General features: G+C 35.2%; 1 protein-coding gene across 2 annotated transcripts; it reads right to left on the reverse strand.

Moving 5' to 3' along the window:
• On the reverse strand, positions 1-26309 carry LOC138052076 (uncharacterized). 2 transcript variants are annotated; one of them, XM_068898438.1, is made up of 7 exons: positions 25731-26309; positions 3283-3357; positions 2685-2761; positions 2049-2236; positions 1482-1953; positions 1109-1330; positions 1-465 (listed from the first exon to the last, which is right to left on the reverse strand). In XM_068898438.1, the coding sequence occupies exons 5-7, from the start codon at positions 1722-1724 to the stop codon at positions 1-3; spliced, it is 930 nt and encodes a 309-aa protein (XP_068754539.1). In that variant the 5' UTR covers positions 1725-1953; positions 2049-2236; positions 2685-2761; positions 3283-3357; positions 25731-26309. The 2 variants fall into 2 exon arrangements, with proteins under 2 accessions (XP_068754539.1, XP_068754538.1); XM_068898437.1 differs by lacking the exon at positions 25731-26309 and adding an exon at positions 3792-3944 and having other exon boundaries at positions 1482-2236.
• Between the last annotated feature and the right edge of the window lie 1370 nt (positions 26310-27679).

Here is a 27679-nt window from a genome sequence, read left to right on the forward strand (position 1 = left end):
CTAGTGGTTTGAAAGATATCTTTCAAGAGATGGTGGTTCTAGGTTAAAGTAGGTGCTTGTTTGGGACCCATACAGGCTTGTGTGGCAGTTCACCAAGATAGAAGCAACTAAATAGTACTTTCCAACTGGCTGAAGCAAAACTCTCAGGTTTTTTTTTAAATCCATGAAGGCAAAGTTTTGGCATATTTTGCCAAAGCCCCACTCAACACATGTTCTTACTTTGCTCATTTGAGTGTTGAACAACTGCTCATCATTTGTCAATCGGACTCCACGAAATGGTGCTAGAATGTTGCGGGTTATTCCATATGCAGGGTCACCATATATGACATAAGGTTCTCCCGTCGGTGTCTGAAGTCTTTCAAGCTTATCAGCAAGACCACTGACCCCAAGCATAAAGGCATCATGCCTTCGTCCCTCTATGGGGCCAAACATGTGAGCAATAATGCCATTTGGTGCTTGTACTGACTGAAAGTGAACATGTACTTGTATTAAAATACATCCTATTTATTAAATCTTAATAACTTGAAAGGGAAGGGAGGCATGTTCATACAAAATCATAATAAATTTTAAGGTAATATGCAAATACAGACAAATAATAAGGAACGTTCTTTAGGCCACAACCAGACCAAAAGGTTGATAAAAAGTCCAATAACCCCTATACAATGCTTTGTCAACTCCAAGAAAGTCTCCCCCCTTCCCAGAAAAGGGTCTCGCACAACCCTGTCACTGGAAGTACCTCCAACCCCTACATAGATAAAAACACTCTGTCCTTAATAACAAGTTTCACGTACTCTGCTGCAGATACTTTACAGTAAGGGGCTCAACACTTAAAATAGATCAACTTTTTCTCTGACAAAAAAAGGGACCTGGCTACCCTTTTCCTGCATCAAATTGTTGCCTCTTAGGGCTGGTTTCCATATTCTGTAACTCTCTGGTCGCCTTCGTTTTCTCAAACCATGTGTTCAGGTTATTTAAGATAACCATGCACGGGAAAAATGCTTATGGGACACAAGATTATCCAGACAGCAAGGATAATGGCGATCACCTAGATATAACTGAGGTGTATACGACGGTCTAACGGGGCTCAAACCAAAAACAATCCACACACCTGAAATTTTAAACAATGTGTTCTCTTGTGTCCACTGAACATAATTCTCTGATTTCTTATAGGGCGTGCAATAGGCCTTGGTGTCCCATCAATAAACCCCCAGCACTGGTGTAAGGGGGCACCTTTTGCTTCAACTGCCTGAGAGAACAACTCTGGATCTAGCCAAACTAGGTCTAATGACGTGAGCAAATGATTGAACCGCTCATAGATATCATCCATCACCTACCATAGAGAAATAAAAAAACAATCATTACATGTTTTGGCAATTACACAAGTTAACTCTGCCACCAGTCATTACATTTGCACAGGGTTGCTTGATTTTTTACTTCGAGTGTGACTATAGTATTGTTTTATTGTTTCATTGCTTCATTACTTTGTTGAAAATAAGACTGAGTTGAGGTTCATCCCTTCCGAACACTGGAACAAGGTCGCACCATCGATTGGGGTACACAAGTCTTCTCAGTAGAATCATGAGGGCTTCCATTCCTGTACACTTGGTTCTTTGTACACATTCATAATATGCTGGTAATTCCAATGCATGTAGCAGGCGTTCCATGTCTTCTTTTTGAAACCTGTGGATGACATAATACCATTCAGGACCCCAGTATCCGTGCATAAAATAAAGGAACAGTTATGCACAAAAGCTTAATACTTTCCTAAACATGGCTTCACACTGTGCATCACTAAGGTCGATCAGCTTTATCCGTGGAAAGTCCAACTTAACGGTTGAAGGGAACATTGTATCGACGAGAAGCAAATCTAAGTCGTCACCGTCGCTACTACTACTAGAGTCATCACTGCTGTCTTCATAGACCATCACCTCAAGAATGTCATTAAAATCGTGTCTAAGAGGTAAATCACATTGGAACTTGAAAACAGTGTTAAATTCTGAAAGCGACTATAATTGTTGTGGCATAAGTTGTAAGTGTTCAGACGTTACCTGGCACCTGCAGCCGCCATTTTGAAGTGTTTATAACCCAAAATTCCTTGCGTTTCTTCCCGTTTTGACTTGACGGAACGACCCTTTGCAGGGTTTCCCGAGAGAGTTCCATCAGTGACGCCAGCCATTCCACGTGACAAGTATCAGGTTGTCTTTGTAAAGGACACTAAGGCGTTGACTTGGTATGGCTGTGGATCAAAGGTAATTGTAGTTACGACTTAAAAGTAAATGGAGACGGTTTTAGGAGATAAATACGAGACGTAGGCCAATGCATCGGTCATTCATTTAAACAGGAACATTTTAATCACAGGCTCAGTATGACGGTATGGGAAAGGAAGATTTAATAATCTCTAATACATATTGTCTTGCACTTAAGGAACAAGCCTAGTGATGCACCACCTCCTGCACCATACGATTTGATGCTCAAGCATCGAGAAAGGAGGGTCTATTAGAAGAAGGGAACGATTCAACTTAAGGTTGGTACCCTGCCAGATCAACGATAAAATGAAATGCTACTTAGTAAATACCAGTAAGTCAGGCCTTTCAATAATGTTGCAACAAGAGAACTACTTTTTCAATAAATTAAAAGCGAGCAGACAATTACTAATTACAAATAATGGCTTATGAAAATCTTACTTCAGGTCAGGCGGGATCCAGAAAGTGTGTATTACCATGTCAGAAAAACGTGTGTACTGGCGAAGTGTGACAAGATCCTACCAAGAAATATAACAATCGCCGAGCCTGTCAGTGAACAGATGAGCGAAGTTCACAAGCGCCATTTATCTCGGGAATGTTATGATAACGACCGAATGCTAAAATGTAAATTGTTCAAATTTAGTTTCTAACCAAACCTTCATCAAAGGAGTTTATTTTCATGAAACATACATATATTGCAGATTATGTACAACACAACCAAGCAAGGTGTATTTTCATTTTGACATGTTTCTTGAAAATTTGTTAAAAGTAACTTTATAGGCAACCAAACAATGTAAGGAGGTCTAAGATGATTCAAGAATATAAAATTCTTTAGTAGTTGTGAGTAACGCTTTTTTCTAAATCTTCTCCCTCATGCATAAATACAACAAATACATAACTCGTATCGGACGGGGTGCTGCATTGATTGATCTTGGTTTGCAAAGTAGCAAAACTCCACATACCCAAGGGGATTATATTGGCCACATGCGTGGCGGTTTATTTTTGATAGCAAGCTATGAAAGCTAAATGACAAACATACCAAAGTATCCCAGCAAAGGTGAGGGAGAAACCTCCAGGAAGGTCCCTCTGAGGCGAGTTCTTTGTAATCAGTTTCCTGTAGAATTAAAAAAAGTGAAAACAGAAATGATCAAAGCCAATGTTCATATCCTAAACATGTTGAACTTGTTTCATTCTGGTAATAAAATGGAACAAAAGTTCGGTCCTGATGCATAGACTGCTAACAGCAATTATACCAATCAAGTAGGTTAGGTTTTGAAGATTCTAGTAGTATATTAAAACCTTTCGAATTATGCAGACTGTGTAACAAGTGTCACTATTTCATAACTACGACTAGACCCAGCCCATGAAATACCATCACTTACCTTTATAACAACTACAACATAAATGTAACCGAAATCGGCAACTCACGATTGCAGTACAGTCCATAGTTAGCAAAGCAGACGTGTGTTGATAATTCACTAGGTAATTTTCCAGTTCTTCAGTGGAACTGAGGTCAAAATACATTTTCAGCAAGTGCTGTCTTCTTACCTCAAAAAAGGTCCTTTTGCGCCATATTGCTGGCTATTTTTCCGTTCCATTCTCCTCGCGGAGCCTCGTTTCAAGTCCCTTCGCGTGCAACGAAGACGAGGGTGAGAACGAGGTAAGCAACTCTTCAAGTTCCACTACAATGTGTAACTTTCACCATTTAGACCATTTAGTTGTTTTACTCTCAAAACAAAACCGGAAAGCACGGTCCATGCGAAATATATGCCTGATTGTGATGAAACCGGAAATGAAACTAATAAATAAACATGAAAAACCTAACGGAGTGTCTTACTTTTTTAACTAAATTTTCTGTGACCTGCGTTTTGTGCCTGCCGGTGACAAAGTTACCTTGCGTGTTACTAACAACTGGATACATCTGTGGCAAAACTACGGCAAGACATCGGATTGTTGTTTTGTTAGTTGACTTTTGTGTGGGAGTTCCCCACTCTTTGTCAGCACCGGCGATATGGCTGGCTTTATTACTCGGGCCCGTAAGGGCACCGAGTCATAAAACATGTTAGATTCCTTTTTTTTTCCTGTGCAGCAAAATGCACAATAGAAAACATGTGGCGGTGTTTGATTGGGCAATGCACAATAGAAAGCACGTGGTGGTGTTTTGATTGGGCAATGCACAATAGAAGGCACGTGGCGATGTTTACACTGGCTATTAAAAGCAATCTACGTAATCAACAATCATGGAAAGCACTGTGATGCGTTGTTTGGATCACTGAAGATCGAAGTAGCGTTGGCTCAATCGATTTCTTCTTGGGGCGCTCAAAACACATACGCTTTCCACGGTAGACCCACACTAAAAGATGTCGAGCGTCAGCTTCGAAACGGGTCTTTCCGTGAACTAAATGAAATGGAAATGTACTCAAATGTGACTGAAATGGAAGTCAAAATACTAATTCGTTAATACGCAGCGGGTACTTTATTGAGAACTACTCTGAAGATGACAGTAACAAAGAAAATACCTCGACAAACAACATAGACGCCATAGACAAAATATAAGCAATGTGTCACACATGGCCTTTTATCGATTTAAATATTTCTTCCTTATTTCTTCCTTATTCATTTTCTCAGCCGTTAATGAAGAAGAGCAAATGGTCGAACGTTTTTCCATTTCAATTAACCGGACTGAATTGTCGGAGACGTTTGGTGGTCTCTCAGTCCCTGTCATATGCAATTCAATCGAACAGGAACTTCGCGAGCAAGGAGGAGCCAGCCTATTATGGATTTTATGTGCAGTTATGATTGACTCGAGTTCCCAAGTTTCCTTTTATTAGTTAAAAAAGAAATAAATTTGTTTGTATGCCCTAAGATCTCTATCAAGCCCATGGAGAGTTACAGACCTGGCACGATGAGCTAAAGGGAAATAGCTTGGGAGTCATGGTAACAGGTCTAATTGAGCCATGCATCCCTTTAAAATGTTGCTTTTGCTTTTTAATTTCGCAGAAGAATATTTTTGGGCATCTCAAAGGACATTCCGAGCAATGTCCCAGCAAACTTTTAAGAAATGGAAAAAATTATTGACACATTATTTAAAATCAATTTGTGGGCGTGCTAGAATGTCTGAATCTTAGTTGATATGATCTGAAGTTATTTGCATTTATTTTTTCAAAATTTAATTTATTTTAGTATTTTTTTGCGTTGTACAGAGTGATAGATTTTTATATTGATCTTGTCGAAATTTATATGTAACCCGTTCGATGCAAAAACATTGGTTGTCAAAGAGTGTCCATCTATTGTAATTGTTTGATTTGATACCGATCAAATATATATGAGTTTTTGATCAATGTTCTCAGTGATGTTTTTGATACAACGTCTTTAAAACCAGCTGGACTGCCTACGTTGATGATTGGTTGATTATTCATATCAATAGGCATATGCATTTTAAAATACTCAAGAGAACTTATTTCACAATATTATTCAAAATCGTATATATCTAATTTCAAATCATTCTTTGCTTCATCGTTTATGCCATAAATGAATACATATATTGGCAAAGAATTTGGACTTCTATTATCATAAGTAGTAGTAAATTATATCCATCTTGTGTTTTTATTACGTTTAAAACAAATGCTCTTCTGTTTACTTAATGTAGCATATCCGCGAAAATATGTAATAAATTTGCTCCTTCAATGCCAAAATCAATCATTAATTCGCCATTAACCATGCAATAATCAAAAACATTTTTACAATTTTCATGTGAGCTGATATGGCGGCTTTGACCTATTTTATTTTCTACAAATTCTTTGTTGGTTGCATCTTTGGATCAGATGCTTGTTACAAATTTACTATTTTGTTATTATTAAGATTGAGATTTTCTGTGAGTAAATTTGTACCATCCTTTTTCAAAAATAATTTTTCTGTAGTTGCAGATAATACTGAAGCCCTTTTATTTAATTGTTCCAAATTAATAGCATCAAGATTATTTGTTGCCTTTTTTCAAATTAGTTATTTTGTCATTATTTAAATCAATATCGTATGTTAATATTTTATCTATTTTAGAGTTTAGACCAGTATCCCCATATTTTTTTGTTGTTGCATCATTCAGAAACTTTGGTTCAGGAAGATCAGTTAATGGATATAAACCAAGACTAAGCTCCCCTTGCATGGCAAGAGATCCTTCAATAGGTAAATATTTACTTAAATTTTGGTCTACATAGATTTTATTTACAAGTTCATTTAAGTCATTTGGGTTTATATAACTGACAATTTTATTCCCACCCATATTAATGCAGACAGTAAAGAGCAGACGTTTTATCTATTCAGGTTTTTATACCAAAGATACGATTATCGTTGCATTGTAAATCACCTCGCATTGTTCCACCTGTAAGATGTAAATAGTTACTTAACTCTTGACTTAAAAAGCTCCAATTAACAGCATTTGTTGAATTTTCTGGTGTTTTGAGATTTACTATTTTATGGTTTTTCATGTCAAGATCAGCTGTTAAACCGCTTTTTAAAATATAATTATTCAGCTCTGTTTTGTCTGCTTTTAACACCATCGAGTTATCGATGTAAAATTTTGTTGCTGCATCCACGTGATGAAGAGGGTCTTAACCTAGTGATTTTTTTATTTCCCATATCAATTGGGTTTTTCACAAAGATTTTTATATTATCGTCGTCAAATTTCATGTACGATTGACTGAAATATTGATATGGAATAGGATCACTTTTACCATTTCGAAATGACCAGTCATACCAATTGATCCATCTTTTTTCAAATAATCGGTTAAGTCTATGGAAGGTCTACTTGAATCACCACCATTTGCTTTTATATGATCATATATTTGCTTTTTTGTTAAGACATCGCTATCATCCATGCCAGGTTTGACATTAGTCAGCTTTTTGTTTCGTATGTCGTAATTGCCATCTTTTGTTATCACAAATCCAAAACCTGGGGGTCCGGGTATAATCTGAGGACCATAGGTTTGAGAAGTACTGTGTTCATTAAATATTCCCATATATATTTTAGGTTAGATATTATCTTAGATCATTCCATAAAAGTTTCGTTTAATGATTTTTCTAGGTTTATCAACATACAAAAAGGAATATGGCTTTTCGATCGCTTCAGTGTATCGATTTTTGCTGGCACCAAGTTCTCATGATATCAAACTTCATTGGTGCTTGGAAAATCATATGTGCAAAAATGTGAACAATTTAATCTGATGTCTTTTGGACAACCATGATATGATGGAGTCAAATAAATCACAGAGCAATTTTTATGCCGTCCTCTTATGAAGAAATCAATCAATGGTTTTTGATTTTTTCAGTCACATAATCGTCAAATATTACTATTTTTTGGGAACCATCGTCCATTAGATTTTCCACAGGAGTGATGTTATCCTTGCTGTAAACCAATGGATCATATCCAATATTTTTTCCAAGAGTATCAAAAGCTTTTATCATCTGTTGGTACTTGTCCTGTTCAAGATTGTTTGCATACAAATGAATTTGGTCACAAAACTAACGGACTCATGATTATATGATAAGGCAAATTGTTTTTCCTCCTCCTGATGGAGACGCTAATAACATTCTAAATGTTTCTTTTGGCATATACGGATACAGTTGCTTGAAATTTGTTGGTTTATCCTTAAAATCGTAATTTGGTATATTCATATATAATTTATATATATTTTATATATAATTTACAATCAAGGAATAAAGACATGAAAAGCAAGATATGCAACTAGGTCTTACGGAAACATTTCAACCAATTATCAAAGCCCAAGAAAAAGTGAAAGAGACCATTGATGAAAAACAGGATCAATTAATTGAACAACTTGACAAGAATCAAAAAGCTCTTGCATCCAATTTGGAGAATATAGCAATATTGTAATATGTGTACGATAAACCAGAAAAAAAAAGTAAATTACCAATGGATTATAAACCAAGTATGCTGGAATCTGATTTAGATAAGTGGTTTGATGTCGACGAGATAAAAAAAAACCTCACAGAGTATCAGTTATCAACCCCAAGTGCTGTTTTGGAAGCTGTCATCAACAACAACAAAATCACCGTCGGTGATTATGACAGTGTGATTGGTCAGTTGTTAAAAAAACTCGGACAACAAAGAGGTACTTTATCAAAAGGAAAAAACAAACAATTAAATATGGGCAAAATGAATTAACCCAGGATATCAACTTGCTACAAAAATATAGGAATCGTATTAAAATTTTAGAGGAGGGAAAAAAGACAATTGGTAAAGGATTAAAATACACCCAACCAAAAAGGAATGCTTATAAAATCAAAAGTAATGGACAATACGGTAGCTTAATGATAGATATTCCTATATTATTTGGACAGTTACATCTAGTTGCAATTAAAGATGATAAAAGGTGATTGATAGTCCAATCGACTTTGCTGCAATTGACTTACTAACAAAACGATTCAACAGCAAAAAGCAGTATAGCCCTCTTTCCAAAATGGTTTTTGATGAACTTTATTAGGCTGAGTCAAATACCAATACATAGAACAAGCCGTAGGTATGAAGAATTAGGAAGTTTATTATAATAATGTTGATGATTTGATGGACAGGTTGGAATTGCTTGGTGGTTCAATCGTAGCTGGTAATAACGGTTTAAAAAATGAATTCAGTGAAGTAGCTCATACATTAAATAAGTTTGGGGCTATCGATAACCAGCAACTAAATGATTTGCTCAGAGAATATGTAATATAACTAAAAATATGTAACATATTTCTATAATGTATCATAGAGCAATTCACATTAGTTCTGTTAATCGGATTAAAATAGGACAACATAAGCCTGAAAATTTTTCAATAAAATTCGATCCGGTAATACGGCTTGATAGAAATTCTCTTTACGATTTGGCTCTTGATAGGGCAACGATGACGTTCTCGTTGCATAATATTAGTGACAAATACAACAACAACCTTGTAAAATACTCGGCAGATAATGGAAATACTTGGGAAGACATCGATGTATTCATATGACGTTTTGAACGACTACATTCAAGAAGTTTCGGAACGTAATGGTGACGATGAAGAAGGCATAAAATTATCTTTCATATTATCAAGTTATATGGTTGTTATTGAATTGAAGAGTCGTTAGCAAATTGATATGAGAAATTTTAATTTCGGAGACCTTATTGGTTTTGATCATAAACTGTTGCAAAAAACTGAGACTTCAGTAAGGCTTCCAAACATAACTAATAGTGTTGATTCGGTTGTTATTGGTTGTGATATTTATCTCACAGTCTCGTAGATGGTAAAAGAAGTGGTACGCTTGCTGTGATTCCGACCGATAATTTAACAAGATCGTACCCTTTTACTTTTGAACCAAAGAGGATCATATAGTCCAGTATCGACTACAATAATATCGGAAATGAGGATTACAGTGAAAGATGGTATTGGCAGATTTATCGATTTGAATGGTATCGATTGGTTCACGACGATAATTCTAAGGCAAGGAGCACATCACCATACCATTGAATAATGCAAAAAAAATGTAACTCAATAATAAAATGAAACGTGAATTCAAGTCGAGATACGATCCTTTATGGCGAAGGTTTTGTTTCTGATATGTTTGAAAAACCAGCGGTAAGAGCCTCTTTCTGGAGGACGTTTATGAAATAACAAAATGCAAAATTATGTAATGTACTGATATAACGAAATCATTCAGAAACCCAAAATATGTTGAACATTTCTCGACATAGACAACCCTGAAATAAAATTGATGATTGAATCTCATTTGTCAAGCTGCTGATAATGTCGGGTTATAATAACGAAAATGCAGTTATTTGTACCGAGAATAGTTTTCAGTTCTGAAGATCAGTTATATATGAGCCAATATCTTAAGCGGCATAAATGGACTTATTTGAGAGAAAACATTGCAAGAAGCAATTCTACACCGCAAAGATCAGGTCATTTTACCATATCGTCTGGTGAATCAAAGCCTCGTCATGTTTTTGTTTTCATAATCGATGAAGATAATTTGGATAACCGAGAAGCTAATCCATTTGTATGACACTTTTTCAGTATCAACAGATCCAAGAACAATGACTGAATGCTATCTTGAAGTTGGAAATGGCATCGAATACCCTGATTTACATTACAATCCTACAGAAAATTTAACACGAGTATACGGAGATGTACTAAAATTTACTCACACAAACAGTGAATTTGGCGAAGGAACGCTTTTGACAAGAACAAATTTTCGAACACTGACTCCATTTATATATTTCGATTTGACGAAACAAAAAGCAGATATTAAAGACGAAAGAGTGAAACTAGTGTTTAGATATGAACTTTCGGGAACAACAACAACGGCTTATTCCATATATGCATTAACACTTAGTGAGCAAGAGGTTCCATTGGTAAATTGTCGTTTAGATAAAGTGGATTTAATTTGTTTTATGTATCTGTATGTAACGTATGTTATATACAAGATATGACTGTTTATTATGCACATGGATTTAAATTGTCTGAAGGACAAAAAAAACTGGTTAAGAAAATCAATGATAAATCACCGCTAACATTACCATTGAGTTCAAATCAACTGTCAGGGCCTCATCAATTAATGCAAAAAGGATACAAAAAAAGCTATGAGAACTAAAACAAGAGCAGACATCAAAAAATATATAGTATCAATTGGAAAAGGCCTTCAAGTTGACAAATCACGACAAAGGAGGTCTGTTCCAATATATGTACGAAAAAAGTTACCAATCCCATTTAGAGGCGGTGATAACATGTATTATCCGTATATGCCACCACCTCCTATATATGGATCATGGGCCGATTATGGCCAAACGAAAAAACGTTCATGGGTCTGAAATTCGCCAACAAAGCGCTAAGAAACTTTGATCTCATAGATTGGATCAAAAGGCTTGGCATCAAAAGTTTCCGAGGCATTTATTCAAGAGACAACCTGCCTCAAAAAATCATGAAAAAAGAAGTTGGAATCATTAACTTGGATACAAAAATTGGTGTAGACACTCATTGGATAGCATACAGAAATATTGACCCAAAACATACAGAATACTTTGATTCTTTCGGTCTGAAAATGCCATCTGAAGTCACCAATTACCTCAATAAAAGTGGAAAACCATTGGTGTTTTCCGGCGATGAAATACAAGAGAGATGTTTTTTGTGGATATTGGTGCCTCTATTACTTATTGGAAAGACAACGAGGGAAAAGCATATTAGAGACCATACATAATGCTAAATTCGACATGGGAGACAAAAGTGTAAACCATCGTTTTGTCATCAACTATTTTAAAAATATGTAATGTATATGTTGCAGTTAATTTTTCATTTCAGTTAATTTTTTTTTCTAACTAGTTAATTTTTTTTAACTAGGTATTTTTTTTTTAAACTAGGTAATTTTTTTTAAATAGGTTTTTTTTAATCAACTGTCTAAAAAAGGGATTTTCCTTTTTTAGGGGTGTAGTTAAAAAACAGGGGCTTGGTTTTTTAGGGGGTATGAAAAAAGAACGAAACTCTGCTCTTCTCCGTTGTACTTGTCCTACCCATCCCTCATCTTCCCCAATTGTCCCTATCCTACCCCACCCTTTCTTCACGGATCTCTCCCACCTTACCTTCTAGTTACCTCCCCCCTTGAATATCCTTATGCCCACCGCCTTCTACAGCACTTCTCACAGACAATTCATACTTGTCAAGACTTTTCTTTTTACTCACCCGAACTTGAAGTTGAACCACTATCTCTGGATCTGCTGTCTACTCTCTTATCCACTTGACCACACAAGCAACTCAAGCAAATCCCTCATCATAATTTATAATTAAATATTTTATTATTCATCCCAGGCCACTCTCGGTCCAAACTTTGATTTATTCACATTTGGACACCAGAGCCATGCACATGTTGTAAATCTTGTAGCACTGATAAAACGGAGGAGTCACGCCAATGCAATAGCGTAAATTTCTATGGAGAAATACAGGAATTGAAAAGATTTGCAAATAAATTGTTATTCAAAAGATGATTTTTACAGGAAGGCCAAACGTTTCTTGAAAGAAAAACAGAGAAGAAACTCAGCCTGTCAGGAAACAAAGATCGATCTGAGGAGAAGCAATAAACAAACAGGGAACATCAGATGATAACTTAAAAGAAATGGGCTTACAGCAACGGCAAACATCAAGAAAGTAGCTCTAAAATGGGAACTGTTTCAAATCTTATCCCAAGTACATAGTCGAATTTCTCACAGAGGACACAAGTGTGAAAAAGTGGCTTCAAGAAATTACGCAGAAATCAGCCAGCAAGTTGTTAACGCAAGTGTTAAAATGTGCTTATTCCATGCTTAGAAAGTGCCCACCAACCAATGGCAGCTTCAAAATTCCTATTTTTGATAGAGATTGACTAAATGGTAAAAGGTCACCATTGTACCCCAACAGTAGTTGCTTTTAGGAAAAGTAACTGATATGAAAAAAAAAAACATTCTGCCCGAGTAGTGACCAACTTTGGAAAACTCCAATCACTTATTTCTCCCACTAGATTGGATTGTTACGTTATTGTAATGTAGTTACTTTCCGGTAGTATACTGCTCTTGTTAATTGAAAATTTGAGAGAGAAATATTTATCAATCTTGTATTAAACAAGTTATATTTCCAAAGGAATCATAAAAAAATATCACTGTTTTTTCATTTCAAAAAGTAGTCCTACTATGTGAAAGACAAAAAAAGGGTTTAGCTCTGAGGAAGGGCTAACAATGAAAATGCGAGCTTTCAAATTTCTTCACAGTGGTCAATTTCCCATATCAACTTCACTTGATAAACCCTTTCTTTTACTTCACTTTCCCACCGACACAGCACCACAGCTTCTTTACAATCTAACCCCTTTATCCTACAAGTGAAAGAATGATCTACTTCCAATAACCAGGGACCAATATCCTTAACCCAATGACCAAGACAACCGTGGTTTTAGACTAAACACTTCAGATAATTGATTACTCCAATCACTACAATACATGCCAATCCCATGCATGGAATGCAGTGTCTTGCACTTGTACACTGACTGCAGACTAATCCTAACTCAGTTATTGAAAGCTAACTATTTTAAAATGGTTGCTTAGACTTAAATACTGCTTATCAGCGCTAATCAAATGGGTGCTTAGACTTAAATACTGTTTAATATCAGCAATATTTATAGACAGTCTACAGTTGTCATACGCCTCCTGGTATGCTAACTGTTTCAAATAAAATGGTGCGTAACCCTAATCACTAAATTGAAAGCTTAACCCTAATTCCTAAAATGCAGGCAGTCTCCCTAACCTTACATGAAAGCTAATCATTCAAAATAAGTGCTCAGTAGCCCAAATCACTCAGCTGAGCATTTGACCTTAATCATTACAATTTGTTGGCCTTTAATAGCACCAGAGAAAAAAAGTTTACCCAGTTTTTGAAAATTTTACCTAGTTAAAAATAAAATCGCCTAGTTAGAAAAAAACTAACTAGTTGGAAATAAAATCACCTAGTTAAAAAAAACTAACTAGTTGAAAATAAAAGTTAACTGAAAACAAAAATTAACTGCAACATATGTATATAATGAAATCATATTGCGTTAAACAGAGAAAACAAACTGAATGCGTTGAACCATTTGGTTATAAACAAGCTAAAACGGTAGACTTAAGTTCTTTTGTACTTGTGCTGAATGCGGCATACGTAAAACACGTTTTGTAAACCAAAACCAGGGGAAAAAACAGGGAAACGAATCAGCCTGCCTAGTAAGCGGGAAAAAAAAAACCAAAACCAAAGGAATCATGGATGATCTGATTGGTACTACGAAAAAAATAACCGGCGTCACTGGATCAATCTTATCTGGTACGAAGCACGTTTTTGACCGTTATTGGTCTGGTGATAACCTGAAAAGTGCTTTTGGAACTGACCATGGCATCTTTTTTAAAAAAATTGGACAGGTATGCCGAAAAATTACAGATTTGCTTGGCGTTATAATCCAAAAAGGGAAAACAATAAGAAGTTGAAATAGTTTTAATGCCTGATAATGTTTGGTATTATAAAGATAATCATAAGCCTGTCTTTGGATCAGGAATCATTGATGATTTTCTTAAACCAAGAAAAATAACAAGCGAAGTTTTAGGTTCTTTGATGGGTAAAAACAAAAACAAGTTAGATGATTGGTGGTCAAGTAAATTAGCTAAAGATGCTTTTGACCCACAAACAGGTATTTTCAGTGGTCATAGTCATACAATTTATGCTGTTGATCCAAAAACTGGAAAAAGACCAACTTACTTTGGAAGTGATGGACTTATATTATACTTTGCTGGTACTGGAAAACGAGTACCACGGAGAGGTGGAGCTACAGATATTCACAAATGGATCGCGAGGCTACCAAGTCCCCAAGGTGGTTTTACTCCGTCTAAATATAAGTATATGGGTTCATACAACCCTCTTGATCAACAGCTGGAATATGAAAAAAACACTGGCGAGGTCACAAAATGGCATGTCCAACCATACAACAAGGTGGATGAAATAGCTGCTTAGTTAAAAAAGAAATAAATTTGTTTGTATGCCCTAAGATCTCTATCAAGCCCATGGAGAGTTACAGACCTGGCACGATGAGCTAAAGGGAAATAGCTTGGGAGTCATGGTAACAGGTCTAATTGAGCCATGCATCCCTTTAAAATGTTGCTTTTGCTTTTTAATTTCGCAGAAGAATATTTTTGGGCATCTCAAAGGACATTCCGAGCAATGTCCCAGCAAACTTTTAAGAAATGGAAAAAATTATTGACACATTATTTAAAATCAATTTGTGGGCGTGCTAGAATGTCTGAATCTTAGTTGATATGATCTGAAGTTATTTGCATTTATTTTTTCAAAATTTAATTTATTTTAGTATTTTTTTGCGTTGTACAGAGTGATAGATTTTTATATTGATCTTGTCGAAATTTATATGTAACCCGTTCGATGCAAAAACATTGGTTGTCAAAGAGTGTCCATCTATTGTAATTGTTTGATTTGATACCGATCAAATATATATGAGTTTTTGATCAATGTTCTCAGTGATGTTTTTGATACAACGTCTTTAAAACCAGCTGGACTGCCTACGTTGATGATTGGTTGATTATTCATATCAATAGGCATATGCATTTTAAAATACTCAAGAGAACTTATTTCATAATATTATTCAAAATCGTATATATCTAATTTCAAATCATTCTTTGCTTCATCGTTTATGCCATAAATCAATACATATATTGGCAAAGAATTTGGACTTCTATTATCATAAGTAGTAGTAAATTATATCCATCTTGTGTTTTTATTACGTTTAAATTCGCCATTAACCATGCAATAATCAAAAACATTTTTACAATTTTCATGTGAGCTGATATGACGGCTTTGACCTATTTTATTTTCTACAAATTCTTTGTTGGTTGCATCTTTGGATCAGATGCTTGTTACAAATTTACTATTTTGTTATTATTAAGATTGAGATTTTCTGTGAGTAAATTTGTACCATCCTTTTTCAAAAATAATTTTTCTGTAGTTGCAGATAATACTGAAGCCCTTTTATTTAATTGTTCCAAATTAATAGCATCAAGATTATTTGTTGCCTTTTTTCAAATTAGTTATTTTGTCATTATTTAAATCAATATCGTATGTTAATATTTTATCTATTTTAGAGTTTAGACCAGTATCCCCATATTTTTTTGTTGTTGCATCATTCAGAAACTTTGGTTCAGGAAGATCAGTTAATGGATATAAACCAAGACTAAGCTCCCCTTGCATGGCAAGAGATCCTTCAATAGGTAAATATTTACTTAAATTTTGGTCTACATAGATTTTATTTACAAGTTCATTTAAGTCATTTGGGTTTATATAACTGACAATTTTATTCCCACCCATATTAATGCAGACAGTAAAGAGCAGACGTTTTATCTATTCAGGTTTTTATACCAAAGATACGATTCTCGTTGCATTGTAAATCACCTCGCATTGTTCCACCTGTAAGATGTAAATAGTTACTTAACTCTTGACTTAAAAAGCTCCAATTAACAGCATTTGTTGAATTTTCTGGTGTTTTGAGATTTACTATTTTATGGTTTTTCATGTCAAGATCAGCTGTTAAACCGCTTTTTAAAATATAATTATTCAGCTCTGTTTTGTCTGCTTTTAACACCATCGAGTTATCGATGTAAAATTTTGTTGCTGCATCCACGTGATGAAGAGGGTCTTAACCTAGTGATTTTTTTATTTCCCATATCAATTGGGTTTTTCACAAAGATTTTTATATTATCGTCGTCAAATTTCATGTACGATTGACTGAAATATTGATATGGAATAGGGTCACTTTTACCATTTCGAAATGACCAGTCATACCAATTGATCCATCTTTTTTCAAATAATCGGTTAAGTCTATGGAAGGTCTACTTGAATCACCACCATTTGCTTTTATATGATCATATATTTGCTTTTTTGTTAAGACATCGCTATCATCCATGCCAGGTTTGACATTAGTCAGCTTTTTGTTTCGTATGTCGTAATTGCCATCTTTTGTTATCACAAATCCAAAACCTGGGGGTCCGGGTATAATCTGAGGACCATAGGTTTGAGAAGTACTGTGTTCATTAAATATTCCCATATATATTTTAGGTTAGATATTATCTTAGATCATTCCATAAAAGTTTCGTTTAATGATTTTTCTAGGTTTATCAACATACAAAAAGGAATATGGCTTTTCGATCGCTTCAGTGTATCGATTTTTGCTGGCACCAAGTTCTCATGATATCAAACTTCATTGGTGCTTAGAAAATCATATGTGCAAAAATGTGAACAATTTAATCTGATGTCTTTTGGACAACCATGATATGATGGAGTCAAATAAATCACAGAGCAATTTTTATGCCGTCCTCTTATGAAGAAATCAATCAATGGTTTTTGATTTTTTCAGTCACATAATCGTCAAATATTACTATTTTTTGGGAACCATCGTCCATTAGATTTTCCACAGGAGTGATGTTATCCTTGCTGTAAACCAATGGATCATATCCAATATTTTTTCCAAGAGTATCAAAAGCTTTTATCATCTGTTGGTACTTGTCCTGTTCAAGATTGTTTGCATACAAATGAATTTGGTCACAAAACTAACGGACTCATGATTATATGATAAGGCAAATTGTTTTTCCTCCTCCTGATGGAGACGCTAATAACATTCTAAATGTTTCTTTTGGCATATACGGATACAGTTGCTTGAAATTTGTTGGTTTATCCTTAAAATCGTAATTTGGTATATTCATATATAATTTATATATATTTTATATATAATTTACAATCAAGGAATAAAGACATGAAAAGCAAGATATGCAACTAGGTCTTACGGAAACATTTCAACCAATTATCAAAGCCCAAGAAAAAGTGAAAGAGACCATTGATGAAAAACAGGATCAATTAATTGAACAACTTGACAAGAATCAAAAAGCTCTTGCATCCAATTTGGAGAATATAGCAATATTGTAATATGTGTACGATAAACCAGAAAAAAAAAGTAAATTACCAATGGATTATAAACCAAGTATGCTGGAATCTGATTTAGATAAGTGGTTTGATGTCGACGAGATAAAAAAAAACCTCACAGAGTATCAGTTATCAACCCCAAGTGCTGTTTTGGAAGCTGTCATCAACAACAACAAAATCACCGTCGGTGATTATGACAGTGTGATTGGTCAGTTGTTAAAAAAACTCGGACAACAAAGAGGTACTTTATCAAAAGGAAAAAACAAACAATTAAATATGGGCAAAATGAATTAACCCAGGATATCAACTTGCTACAAAAATATAGGAATCGTATTAAAATTTTAGAGGAGGGAAAAAAGACAATTGGTAAAGGATTAAAATACACCCAACCAAAAAGGAATGCTTATAAAATCAAAAGTAATGGACAATACGGTAGCTTAATGATAGATATTCCTATATTATTTGGACAGTTACATCTAGTTGCAATTAAAGATGATAAAAGGTGATTGATAGTCCAATCGACTTTGCTGCAATTGACTTACTAACAAAACGATTCAACAGCAAAAAGCAGTATAGCCCTCTTTCCAAAATGGTTTTTGATGAACTTTATTAGGCTGAGTCAAATACCAATACATAGAACAAGCCGTAGGTATGAAGAATTAGGAAGTTTATTATAATAATGTTGATGATTTGATGGACAGGTTGGAATTGCTTGGTGGTTCAATCGTAGCTGGTAATAACGGTTTAAAAAATGAATTCAGTGAAGTAGCTCATACATTAAATAAGTTTGGGGCTATCGATAACCAGCAACTAAATGATTTGCTCAGAGAATATGTAATATAACTAAAAATATGTAACATATTTCTATAATGTATCATAGAGCAATTCACATTAGTTCTGTTAATCGGATTAAAATAGGACAACATAAGCCTGAAAATTTTTCAATAAAATTCGATCCGGTAATACGGCTTGATAGAAATTCTCTTTACGATTTGGCTCTTGATAGGGCAACGATGACGTTCTCGTTGCATAATATTAGTGACAAATACAACAACAACCTTGTAAAATACTCGGCAGATAATGGAAATACTTGGGAAGACATCGATGTATTCATATGACGTTTTGAACGACTACATTCAAGAAGTTTCGGAACGTAATGGTGACGATGAAGAAGGCATAAAATTATCTTTCATATTATCAAGTTATATGGTTGTTATTGAATTGAAGAGTCGTTAGCAAATTGATATGAGAAATTTTAATTTCGGAGACCTTATTGGTTTTGATCATAAACTGTTGCAAAAAACTGAGACTTCAGTAAGGCTTCCAAACATAACTAATAGTGTTGATTCGGTTGTTATTGGTTGTGATATTTATCTCACAGTCTCGTAGATGGTAAAAGAAGTGGTACGCTTGCTGTGATTCCGACCGATAATTTAACAAGATCGTACCCTTTTACTTTTGAACCAAAGAGGATCATATAGTCCAGTATCGACTACAATAATATCGGAAATGAGGATTACAGTGAAAGATGGTATTGGCAGATTTATCGATTTGAATGGTATCGATTGGTTCACGACGATAATTCTAAGGCAAGGAGCACATCACCATACCATTGAATAATGCAAAAAAAATGTAACTCAATAATAAAATGAAACGTGAATTCAAGTCGAGATACGATCCTTTATGGCGAAGGTTTTGTTTCTGATATGTTTGAAAAACCAGCGGTAAGAGCCTCTTTCTGGAGGACGTTTATGAAATAACAAAATGCAAAATTATGTAATGTACTGATATAACGAAATCATTCAGAAACCCAAAATATGTTGAACATTTCTCGACATAGACAACCCTGAAATAAAATTGATGATTGAATCTCATTTGTCAAGCTGCTGATAATGTCGGGTTATAATAACGAAAATGCAGTTATTTGTACCGAGAATAGTTTTCAGTTCTGAAGATCAGTTATATATGAGCCAATATCTTAAGCGGCATAAATGGACTTATTTGAGAGAAAACATTGCAAGAAGCAATTCTACACCGCAAAGATCAGGTCATTTTACCATATCGTCTGGTGAATCAAAGCCTCGTCATGTTTTTGTTTTCATAATCGATGAAGATAATTTGGATAACCGAGAAGCTAATCCATTTGTATGACACTTTTTCAGTATCAACAGATCCAAGAACAATGACTGAATGCTATCTTGAAGTTGGAAATGGCATCGAATACCCTGATTTACATTACAATCCTACAGAAAATTTAACACGAGTATACGGAGATGTACTAAAATTTACTCACACAAACAGTGAATTTGGCGAAGGAACGCTTTTGACAAGAACAAATTTTCGAACACTGACTCCATTTATATATTTCGATTTGACGAAACAAAAAGCAGATATTAAAGACGAAAGAGTGAAACTAGTGTTTAGATATGAACTTTCGGGAACAACAGCAACGGCTTATTCCATATATGCATTAACACTTAGTGAGCAAGAGGTTCCATTGGTAAATTGTCGTTTAGATAAAGTGGATTTAATTTGTTTTATGTATCTGTATGTAACGTATGTTATATACAAGATATGACTGTTTATTATGCACATGGATTTAAATTGTCTGAAGGACAAAAAAAACTGGTTAAGAAAATCAATGATAAATCACCACTAACATTACCATTGAGTTCAAATCAACTGTCAGGGCCTCATCAATTAATGCAAAAAGGATACAAAAAAAGCTATGAGAACTAAAACAAGAGCAGACATCAAAAAATATATAGTATCAATTGGAAAAGGCCTTCAAGTTGACAAATCACGACAAAGGAGGTCTGTTCCAATATATGTACGAAAAAAGTTACCAATCCCATTTAGAGGCGGTGATAACATGTATTATCCGTATATGCCACCACCTCCTATATATGGATCATGGGCCGATTATGGCCAAACGAAAAAACGTTCATGGGTCTGAAATTCGCCAACAAAGCGCTAAGAAACTTTGATCTCATAGATTGGATCAAAAGGCTTGGCATCAAAAGTTTCCGAGGCATTTATTCAAGAGACAACCTGCCTCAAAAAATCATGAAAAAAGAAGTTGGAATCATTAACTTGGATACAAAAATTGGTGTAGACACTCATTGGATAGCATACAGAAATATTGACCCAAAACATACAGAATACTTTGATTCTTTCGGTCTGAAAATGCCATCTGAAGTCACCAATTACCTCAATAAAAGTGGAAAACCATTGGTGTTTTCCGGCGATGAAATACAAGAGAGATGTTTTTTGTGGATATTGGTGCCTCTATTACTTATTGGAAAGACAACGAGGGAAAAGCATATTAGAGACCATACATAATGCTAAATTCGACATGGGAGACAAAAGTGTAAACCATCGTTTTGTCATCAACTATTTTAAAAATATGTAATGTATATGTTGCAGTTAATTTTTCATTTCAGTTAATTTTTTTTTCTAACTAGTTAATTTTTTTTAACTAGGTATTTTTTTTTTAAACTAGGTAATTTTTTTTAAATAGGTTTTTTTTAATCAACTGTCTAAAAAAGGGATTTTCCTTTTTTAGGGGTGTAGTTAAAAAACAGGGGCTTGGTTTTTTAGGGGGTATGAAAAAAGAACGAAACTCTGCTCTTCTCCGTTGTACTTGTCCTACCCGTCCCTCATCTTCCCCAATTGTCCCTATCCTACCCCACCCTTTCTTCACGGATCTCTCCCACCTTACCTTCTAGTTACCTCCCCCCTTGAATATCCTTATGCCCACCGCCTTCTACAGCACTTCTCACAGACAATTCATACTTGTCAAGACTTTTCTTTTTACTCACCCGAACTTGAAGTTGAACCACTATCTCTGGATCTGCTGTCTACTCTCTTATCCACTTGACCACACAAGCAACTCAAGCAAATCCCTCATCATAATTTATAATTAAATATTTTACTATTCATCCCAGGCCACTCTCGGTCCAAACTTTGATTTATTTACATTTGGACACCAGAGCCATGCACATGTTGTAAATCTTGTAGCACTGATAAAACGGAGGAGTCACGCCAATGCAATAGCGTAAATTTCTATGGAAAAATACAGGAATTGAAAAGATTTGCAAATAAATTGTTATTCAAAAGATGATTTTTACAGGAAGGCCAAACGTTTCTTGAAAGAAAAACAGAGAAGAAACTCAGCCTGTCAGGAAACAAAGATCGATCTGAGGAGAAGCAATAAACAAACAGGGAACATCAGATGATAACTTAAAAGAAATGGGCTTACAGCAACGGCAAACATCAAGAAAGTAGCTCTAAAATGGGAACTGTTTCAAATCTTATCCCAAGTACATAGTCGAATTTCTCACAGAGGACACAAGTGTGAAAAAGTGGCTTCAAGAAATTACGCAGAAATCAGCCAGCAAGTTGTTAACGCAAGTGTTAAAATGTGCTTATTCCATGCTTAGAAAGTGCCCACCAACCAATGGCAGCTTCAAAATTCCTATCTTTGACAGAGATTGACTAAATGGTAAAAGGTCACCATTGTACCCCAACAGTAGTTGCTTTTAGGAAAAGTAACTGATATAAAAAAAAAAACATTCTGCCCGAGTAGTGACCAACTTTGGAAAACTCCAATCACTTATTTCTCCCACTAGATTGGATTGTTACGTTATTGTAATGTAGTTACTTTCCGGTAGTATACTGCTCTTGTTAATTGAAAATTTGAGAGAGAAATATTTATCAATCTTGTATTAAACAAGTTATATTTCCAAAGGAATCATAAAAAAATATCACTGTTTTTTCATTTCAAAAAGTAGTCCTACTATGTGAAAGACAAAAAAAGGGTTTAGCTCTGAGGAAGGGCTAACAATGAAAATGCGAGCTTTCAAATTTCTTCACAGTGGTCAATTTCCCATATCAACTTCACTTGATAAACCCTTTCTTTTACTTTACTTTCCCACCGACACAGCACCACAGCTTCTTTACAATCTAACCCCTTTACCCTACAAGTGAAAGAATGATCTACTTCCAATAACCAGGGACCAATATCCTTAACCCAATGACCAAGACAACCGTGGTTTTAGACTAAACACTTCAGATAATTGATTACTCCAATCACTACAATACATGCCAATCCCATGCATGGAATGCAGTGTCTTGCACTTGTACACTGACTGCAGACTAATCCTAACTCAGTTATTGAAAGCTAACTATTTTAAAATGGTTGCTTAGACTTAAATACTGCTTATCAGCGCTAATCAAATGGGTGCTTAGACTTAAATACTGTTTAATATCAGCAATATTTATAGACAGTCTACAGTTGTCATACGCCTCCTGGTATGCTAACTGTTTCAAATAAAATGGTGCGTAACCCTAATCACTAAATTGAAAGCTTAACCCTAATTCCTAAAATGCAGGCAGTCTCCCTAACCTTACATGAAAGCTAATCATTCAAAATAAGTGCTCAGTAGCCCAAATCACTCAGCTGAGCATTTGACCTTAATCATTACAATTTGTTGGCCTTTAATAGCACCAGAGAAAAAAAGTTTACCCAGTTTTTGAAAATTTTACCTAGTTAAAAATAAAATCGCCTAGTTAGAAAAAAACTAACTAGTTGGAAATAAAATCACCTAGTTAAAAAAAACTAACTAGTTGAAAATAAAAATTAACTGAAAACAAAAATTAACTGCAACATATGTATATAATGAAATCATATTGCGTTAAACAGAGAAAACAAACTGAATGCGTTGAACCATTTGGTTATAAACAAGCTAAAACGGTAGACTTAAGTTCTTTTGTACTTGTGCTGAATGCGGCATACGTAAAACACGTTTTGTAAACCAAAACCAGGGGAAAAAACAGGGAAACGAATCAGCCTGCCTAGTAAGCGGGAAAAAAAAAACCAAAACCAAAGGAATCATGGATGATCTGATTGGTACTACGAAAAAAATAACCGGCGTCACTGGATCAATCTTATCTGGTACGAAGCACGTTTTTGACCGTTATTGGTCTGGTGATAACCTGAAAAGTGCTTTTGGAACTGACCATGGCATCTTTTTTAAAAAAATTGGACAGGTATGCCGAAAAATTACAGATTTGCTTGGCGTTATAATCCAAAAAGGGAAAACAATAAGAAGTTGAAATAGTTTTAATGCCTGATAATGTTTGGTATTATAAAGATAATCATAAGCCTGTCTTTGGATCAGGAATCATTGATGATTTTCTTAAACCAAGAAAAATAACAAGCGAAGTTTTAGGTTCTTTGATGGGTAAAAACAAAAACAAGTTAGATGATTGGTGGTCAAGTAAATTAGCTAAAGATGCTTTTGACCCACAAACAGGTATTTTCAGTGGTCATAGTCATACAATTTATGCTGTTGATCCAAAAACTGGAAAAAGACCAACTTACTTTGGAAGTGATGGACTTATATTATACTTTGCTGGTACTGGAAAACGAGTACCACGGAGAGGTGGAGCTACAGATATTCACAAATGGATCACGAGGCTACCAAGTCCCCAAGGTGGTTTTACTCCGTCTAAATATAAGTATATGGGTTCATACAACCCTCTTGATCAACAGCTGGAATATGAAAAAAACACTGGCGAGGTCACAAAATGGCATGTCCAACCATACAACAAGGTGGATGAAATAGCTGCTCATCATGACATCTGTTGCACCATGGGCAAAAACAAGGGTGATTGTGATCGACAAATGGTAATATATAGACTTAGCCAAGCCTAAAAGCGGAGCTCCCGGCATGTTTATTCTTACTGGCTGTAGGATTAGTGAAAATAGATACAATACATACATTACAATACATACTGAATTGACCGCTCCCCATAGGGGCTTTTCGGGGCCAATGAATCAACGAAACAACAGAACACAACAACTACAACTGTTAAGAATCCCAACTGGCCGGAGGCAAACCAGTTGGCTATTTACAAGTGCAGCTGGGAAGTTGAACCAGGGACTACCAGGAATCAAATTCAACGAGTGGTCAGAGCGGGTCTTGAACCCGGGTTCTCCGGATCTCAAGGCAAGCGCCCTAACCACTGGGCCACACTGTAAAAGGCTTTGGAACTGTCCGCCTTTTGGTTTTCCCGGATATTGCTTAATTATGTAACATTATCTTCGCTGCCTAACTAGTGAATACCACGGTTAATTTCACCTGAAAAACCGACTGATCGCATGAATCACGAAGGGATGAGTGTGATATCGGTTTTTCCAGCGAAATATACTGTCGAATTCACCAGTTAGGCAATTAATTTTTCTTGAATCGCAAGAGTTTTAATAGAAAACAAGCAAATCCTCAGCAAGCGAGCGGAAAAGGAAAGAAGCCATTTCAGAGTCGACTGTCAAACGCCAGCGATTAGGAATCACGCTAAAATTAGAAATCACAGACGTACTATAGCTCGTGATGTGACAGATCGTCTTTGTTGGTTCAAGGTCAAAGAAGGAGTTTTATTGATGTACTTTACTTATTCCACTTCATCTCTGAAAACGAGATCATTTACAATTCGATGTATTTCATTGAAACACGCCAGCTTGGCTTAGAACCAGAATCGACTAGAAAGGACAAACTTCAAACAAGATCTCAAACAAATTACCTGTACAAGCTGGTGATATTTCTCCTTATACTTTTACGAGAACCCATTGCGATTACATGTTTAGAACATAAGTGCAAAATTCTTGTCACTGTCGAGGCACGTCGAAAAACAGTTAGGCAAGCAGAGTAAAAAAAACTTCTTGTTCGCTCGCATTTTAAGGCCAAAGAAACCAGCAACAGATCGATTATTTCTGTCTATAAAGAGTAAATATGATTGTTATCTCATTCCAGTTAACAATAAAAATTCGAGTTTCATTCCTGAACAAAGGACAAAAACGACTAAAGCACGTTTTAGAAATATGCATCCACTTGAAATAACTCATCCGTAGAAATAACAAACGGTTTAGTGTGCAAGAAAATAATTTGTGGAGTAAGTTCTTCCACCAACTTTAAGCTACTACTGGCGTACCGTTTTGTCGTTCGCGTTCTCTTTCTCTCTTCTTTCGTTTCTGTTCTTCTGACATAGGCCGTCCAGGCATCTTGCAACCTTAGTAGATTCGAAATTAAAAATCTTGAGACATACCAAAAACTGCAATTCAGACCAAAAAGCAGCCCTAAACAAATTAAAAATGAACACTCAGCTTTAAGTTTATATCCCTCCAATGCTTGACTTGAATAACTACAGCTATATTATGTTAAACCTGGATTGAAACCAACGAAAAATGCAAGAAAAATATATTTTCCAAACTGACCTGAACACGAAAAGCATCGACTGTCAAGAGCTTTTGCTGACGTAGCATGGCTGTGTAGCCACGTTGAGCCACAGAAAGAGCGCGAAAAATTAAGTCTCATTCAGGTGTGAGTGCGAGTGTCTGACCTGGCTTGAGCCTGCGATCCAATCAACAACCAGTCCCGGGTCAGCGGTCAACTAAAAAAGCAGTTGACCTCGATAAGGTCTAACTTGAGCCCGCGATATGGTCACGTGATACTGGTCAGCAGATACCTTGTTTTGACGGGTGTCAATTGACCATAACATTGATGTCCAATATCAAAGATGTATGCTGTAAACTGGCTAGAGTGTAAACTGGAGTATTGCCTCCTCGATGAGCTCTAAGCTTGAGCCCGTAATATGGTTACGTAATACTGGTCACATTGGCATACATGGAGGGGCGGATGGACGGACGTATGTACGGACGTTCATGACGTCATGGCTATAAAACCAAATTTTCTCACATCGATGGGTTACCATATTTTCTTAACAATGGTGCTGCGCGCGGAGTTCCGCTAAAATGTGGAAACAGTTTACTGTACAAGGCAATACATAATATTTAGACATGCTTCCTAAAATATTAAAACAGTATAATAACACTAAACACAGTTCAATAAAAATGACACCTGTTGAGGCTTCAAAGAAAAAGAATCAAGGTTTAGTAAATTTCAATTTATATGGTGATATGAAAACATCAATGGAGAAAGGAAAATTTAAAATAGGCAATAAGGTTAGAATCTGCAAATATAAAAGAAAGACTTTTGATAAAGGATACACTCCAAACTGGACAGAAAAAATATGCACAGTTGATAAAATACAATGCACTAATCCAATAACTTACAAATAAAGGCTCTCAACAATGAAGAGATACAGGGGAGTTTTTTATGAACCTGGATTATTAAAAGCAAACCAGGATATATTAAGAATTGATAGAGTCATTCGAAGAGATTATAAGAAGAAACAAGCTTTGGTAAAATGGAAAGGATATAGTGATGATTTTAATTCTTGGGCTCCATTGAAGGATTTGAAGGATATATGAAAATATTATGTAACATATATTGTAGTCAAAGCAAAGTATATCCTGTAATTGTTGCCCTTTTTGGTAACAAAAATATCATGTATTCTGGCTATTTAAACACACTCAATTTTGACATAAAAGTAATCGAAAGTCTAAAGATGATTATGATTATGATGATGAAGATAATGATGAAATCTATTGTAACAAAGACGATCGTGATTATCAACCAGAAAGCGATTATTCATTAGAAAGCGAAACATCAGAATATTCAGACGATGAATTAGACAAAGTATCATATCCAAAATTTGATGGAAATAATTTTGATTATTGTTATGGCTATGATAATGAGTATCAGAATTGAACGCGCTTGACCAACATAAAAAATAAAATATAAAATTAAGATATTGAAATGTTTATTAAACTGAATGACGATGGTATTAGCGATGATCAAATCGAAGAACTTAAATTAGTAGCGAGTATTTTTGGATATATCGTTGATAATATGATCAAATACAACAAGCATGCTGTTGAAATATCGCTTGGTAATACCAGAGTTATATTAGTTAAATTTAGAAGAGATATTATTGTTGACCATTCATTTGAATTTTATAAAAACATTGATGAAAAATAT

The sequence above is a fragment of the Montipora capricornis genome, chromosome 6 (genome assembly GCF_036669925.1).
Source record: "Montipora capricornis isolate CH-2021 chromosome 6, ASM3666992v2, whole genome shotgun sequence".
In the NCBI taxonomy this organism is placed as follows: Eukaryota; Metazoa; Cnidaria; class Anthozoa; order Scleractinia; family Acroporidae; genus Montipora; species Montipora capricornis.

Coding starts and splice junctions, on each gene's coding strand:
- LOC138052076 (XM_068898438.1), bottom strand. CDS start 1,724: ATGCACGGATACTGGGGTCCTGAATGGTATTATGTCATCCACAGGTTT. Junction 1,331..1,481: donor TCAGTCTTATTTTCAACAAA/GTAATGAAGCAA, acceptor TCTCTATGGTAG/GTGATGGATGATATCTATGA. Junction 466..1,108: donor CACATTGTTTAAAATTTCAG/GTGTGTGGATTG, acceptor GTTCACTTTCAG/TCAGTACAAGCACCAAATGG.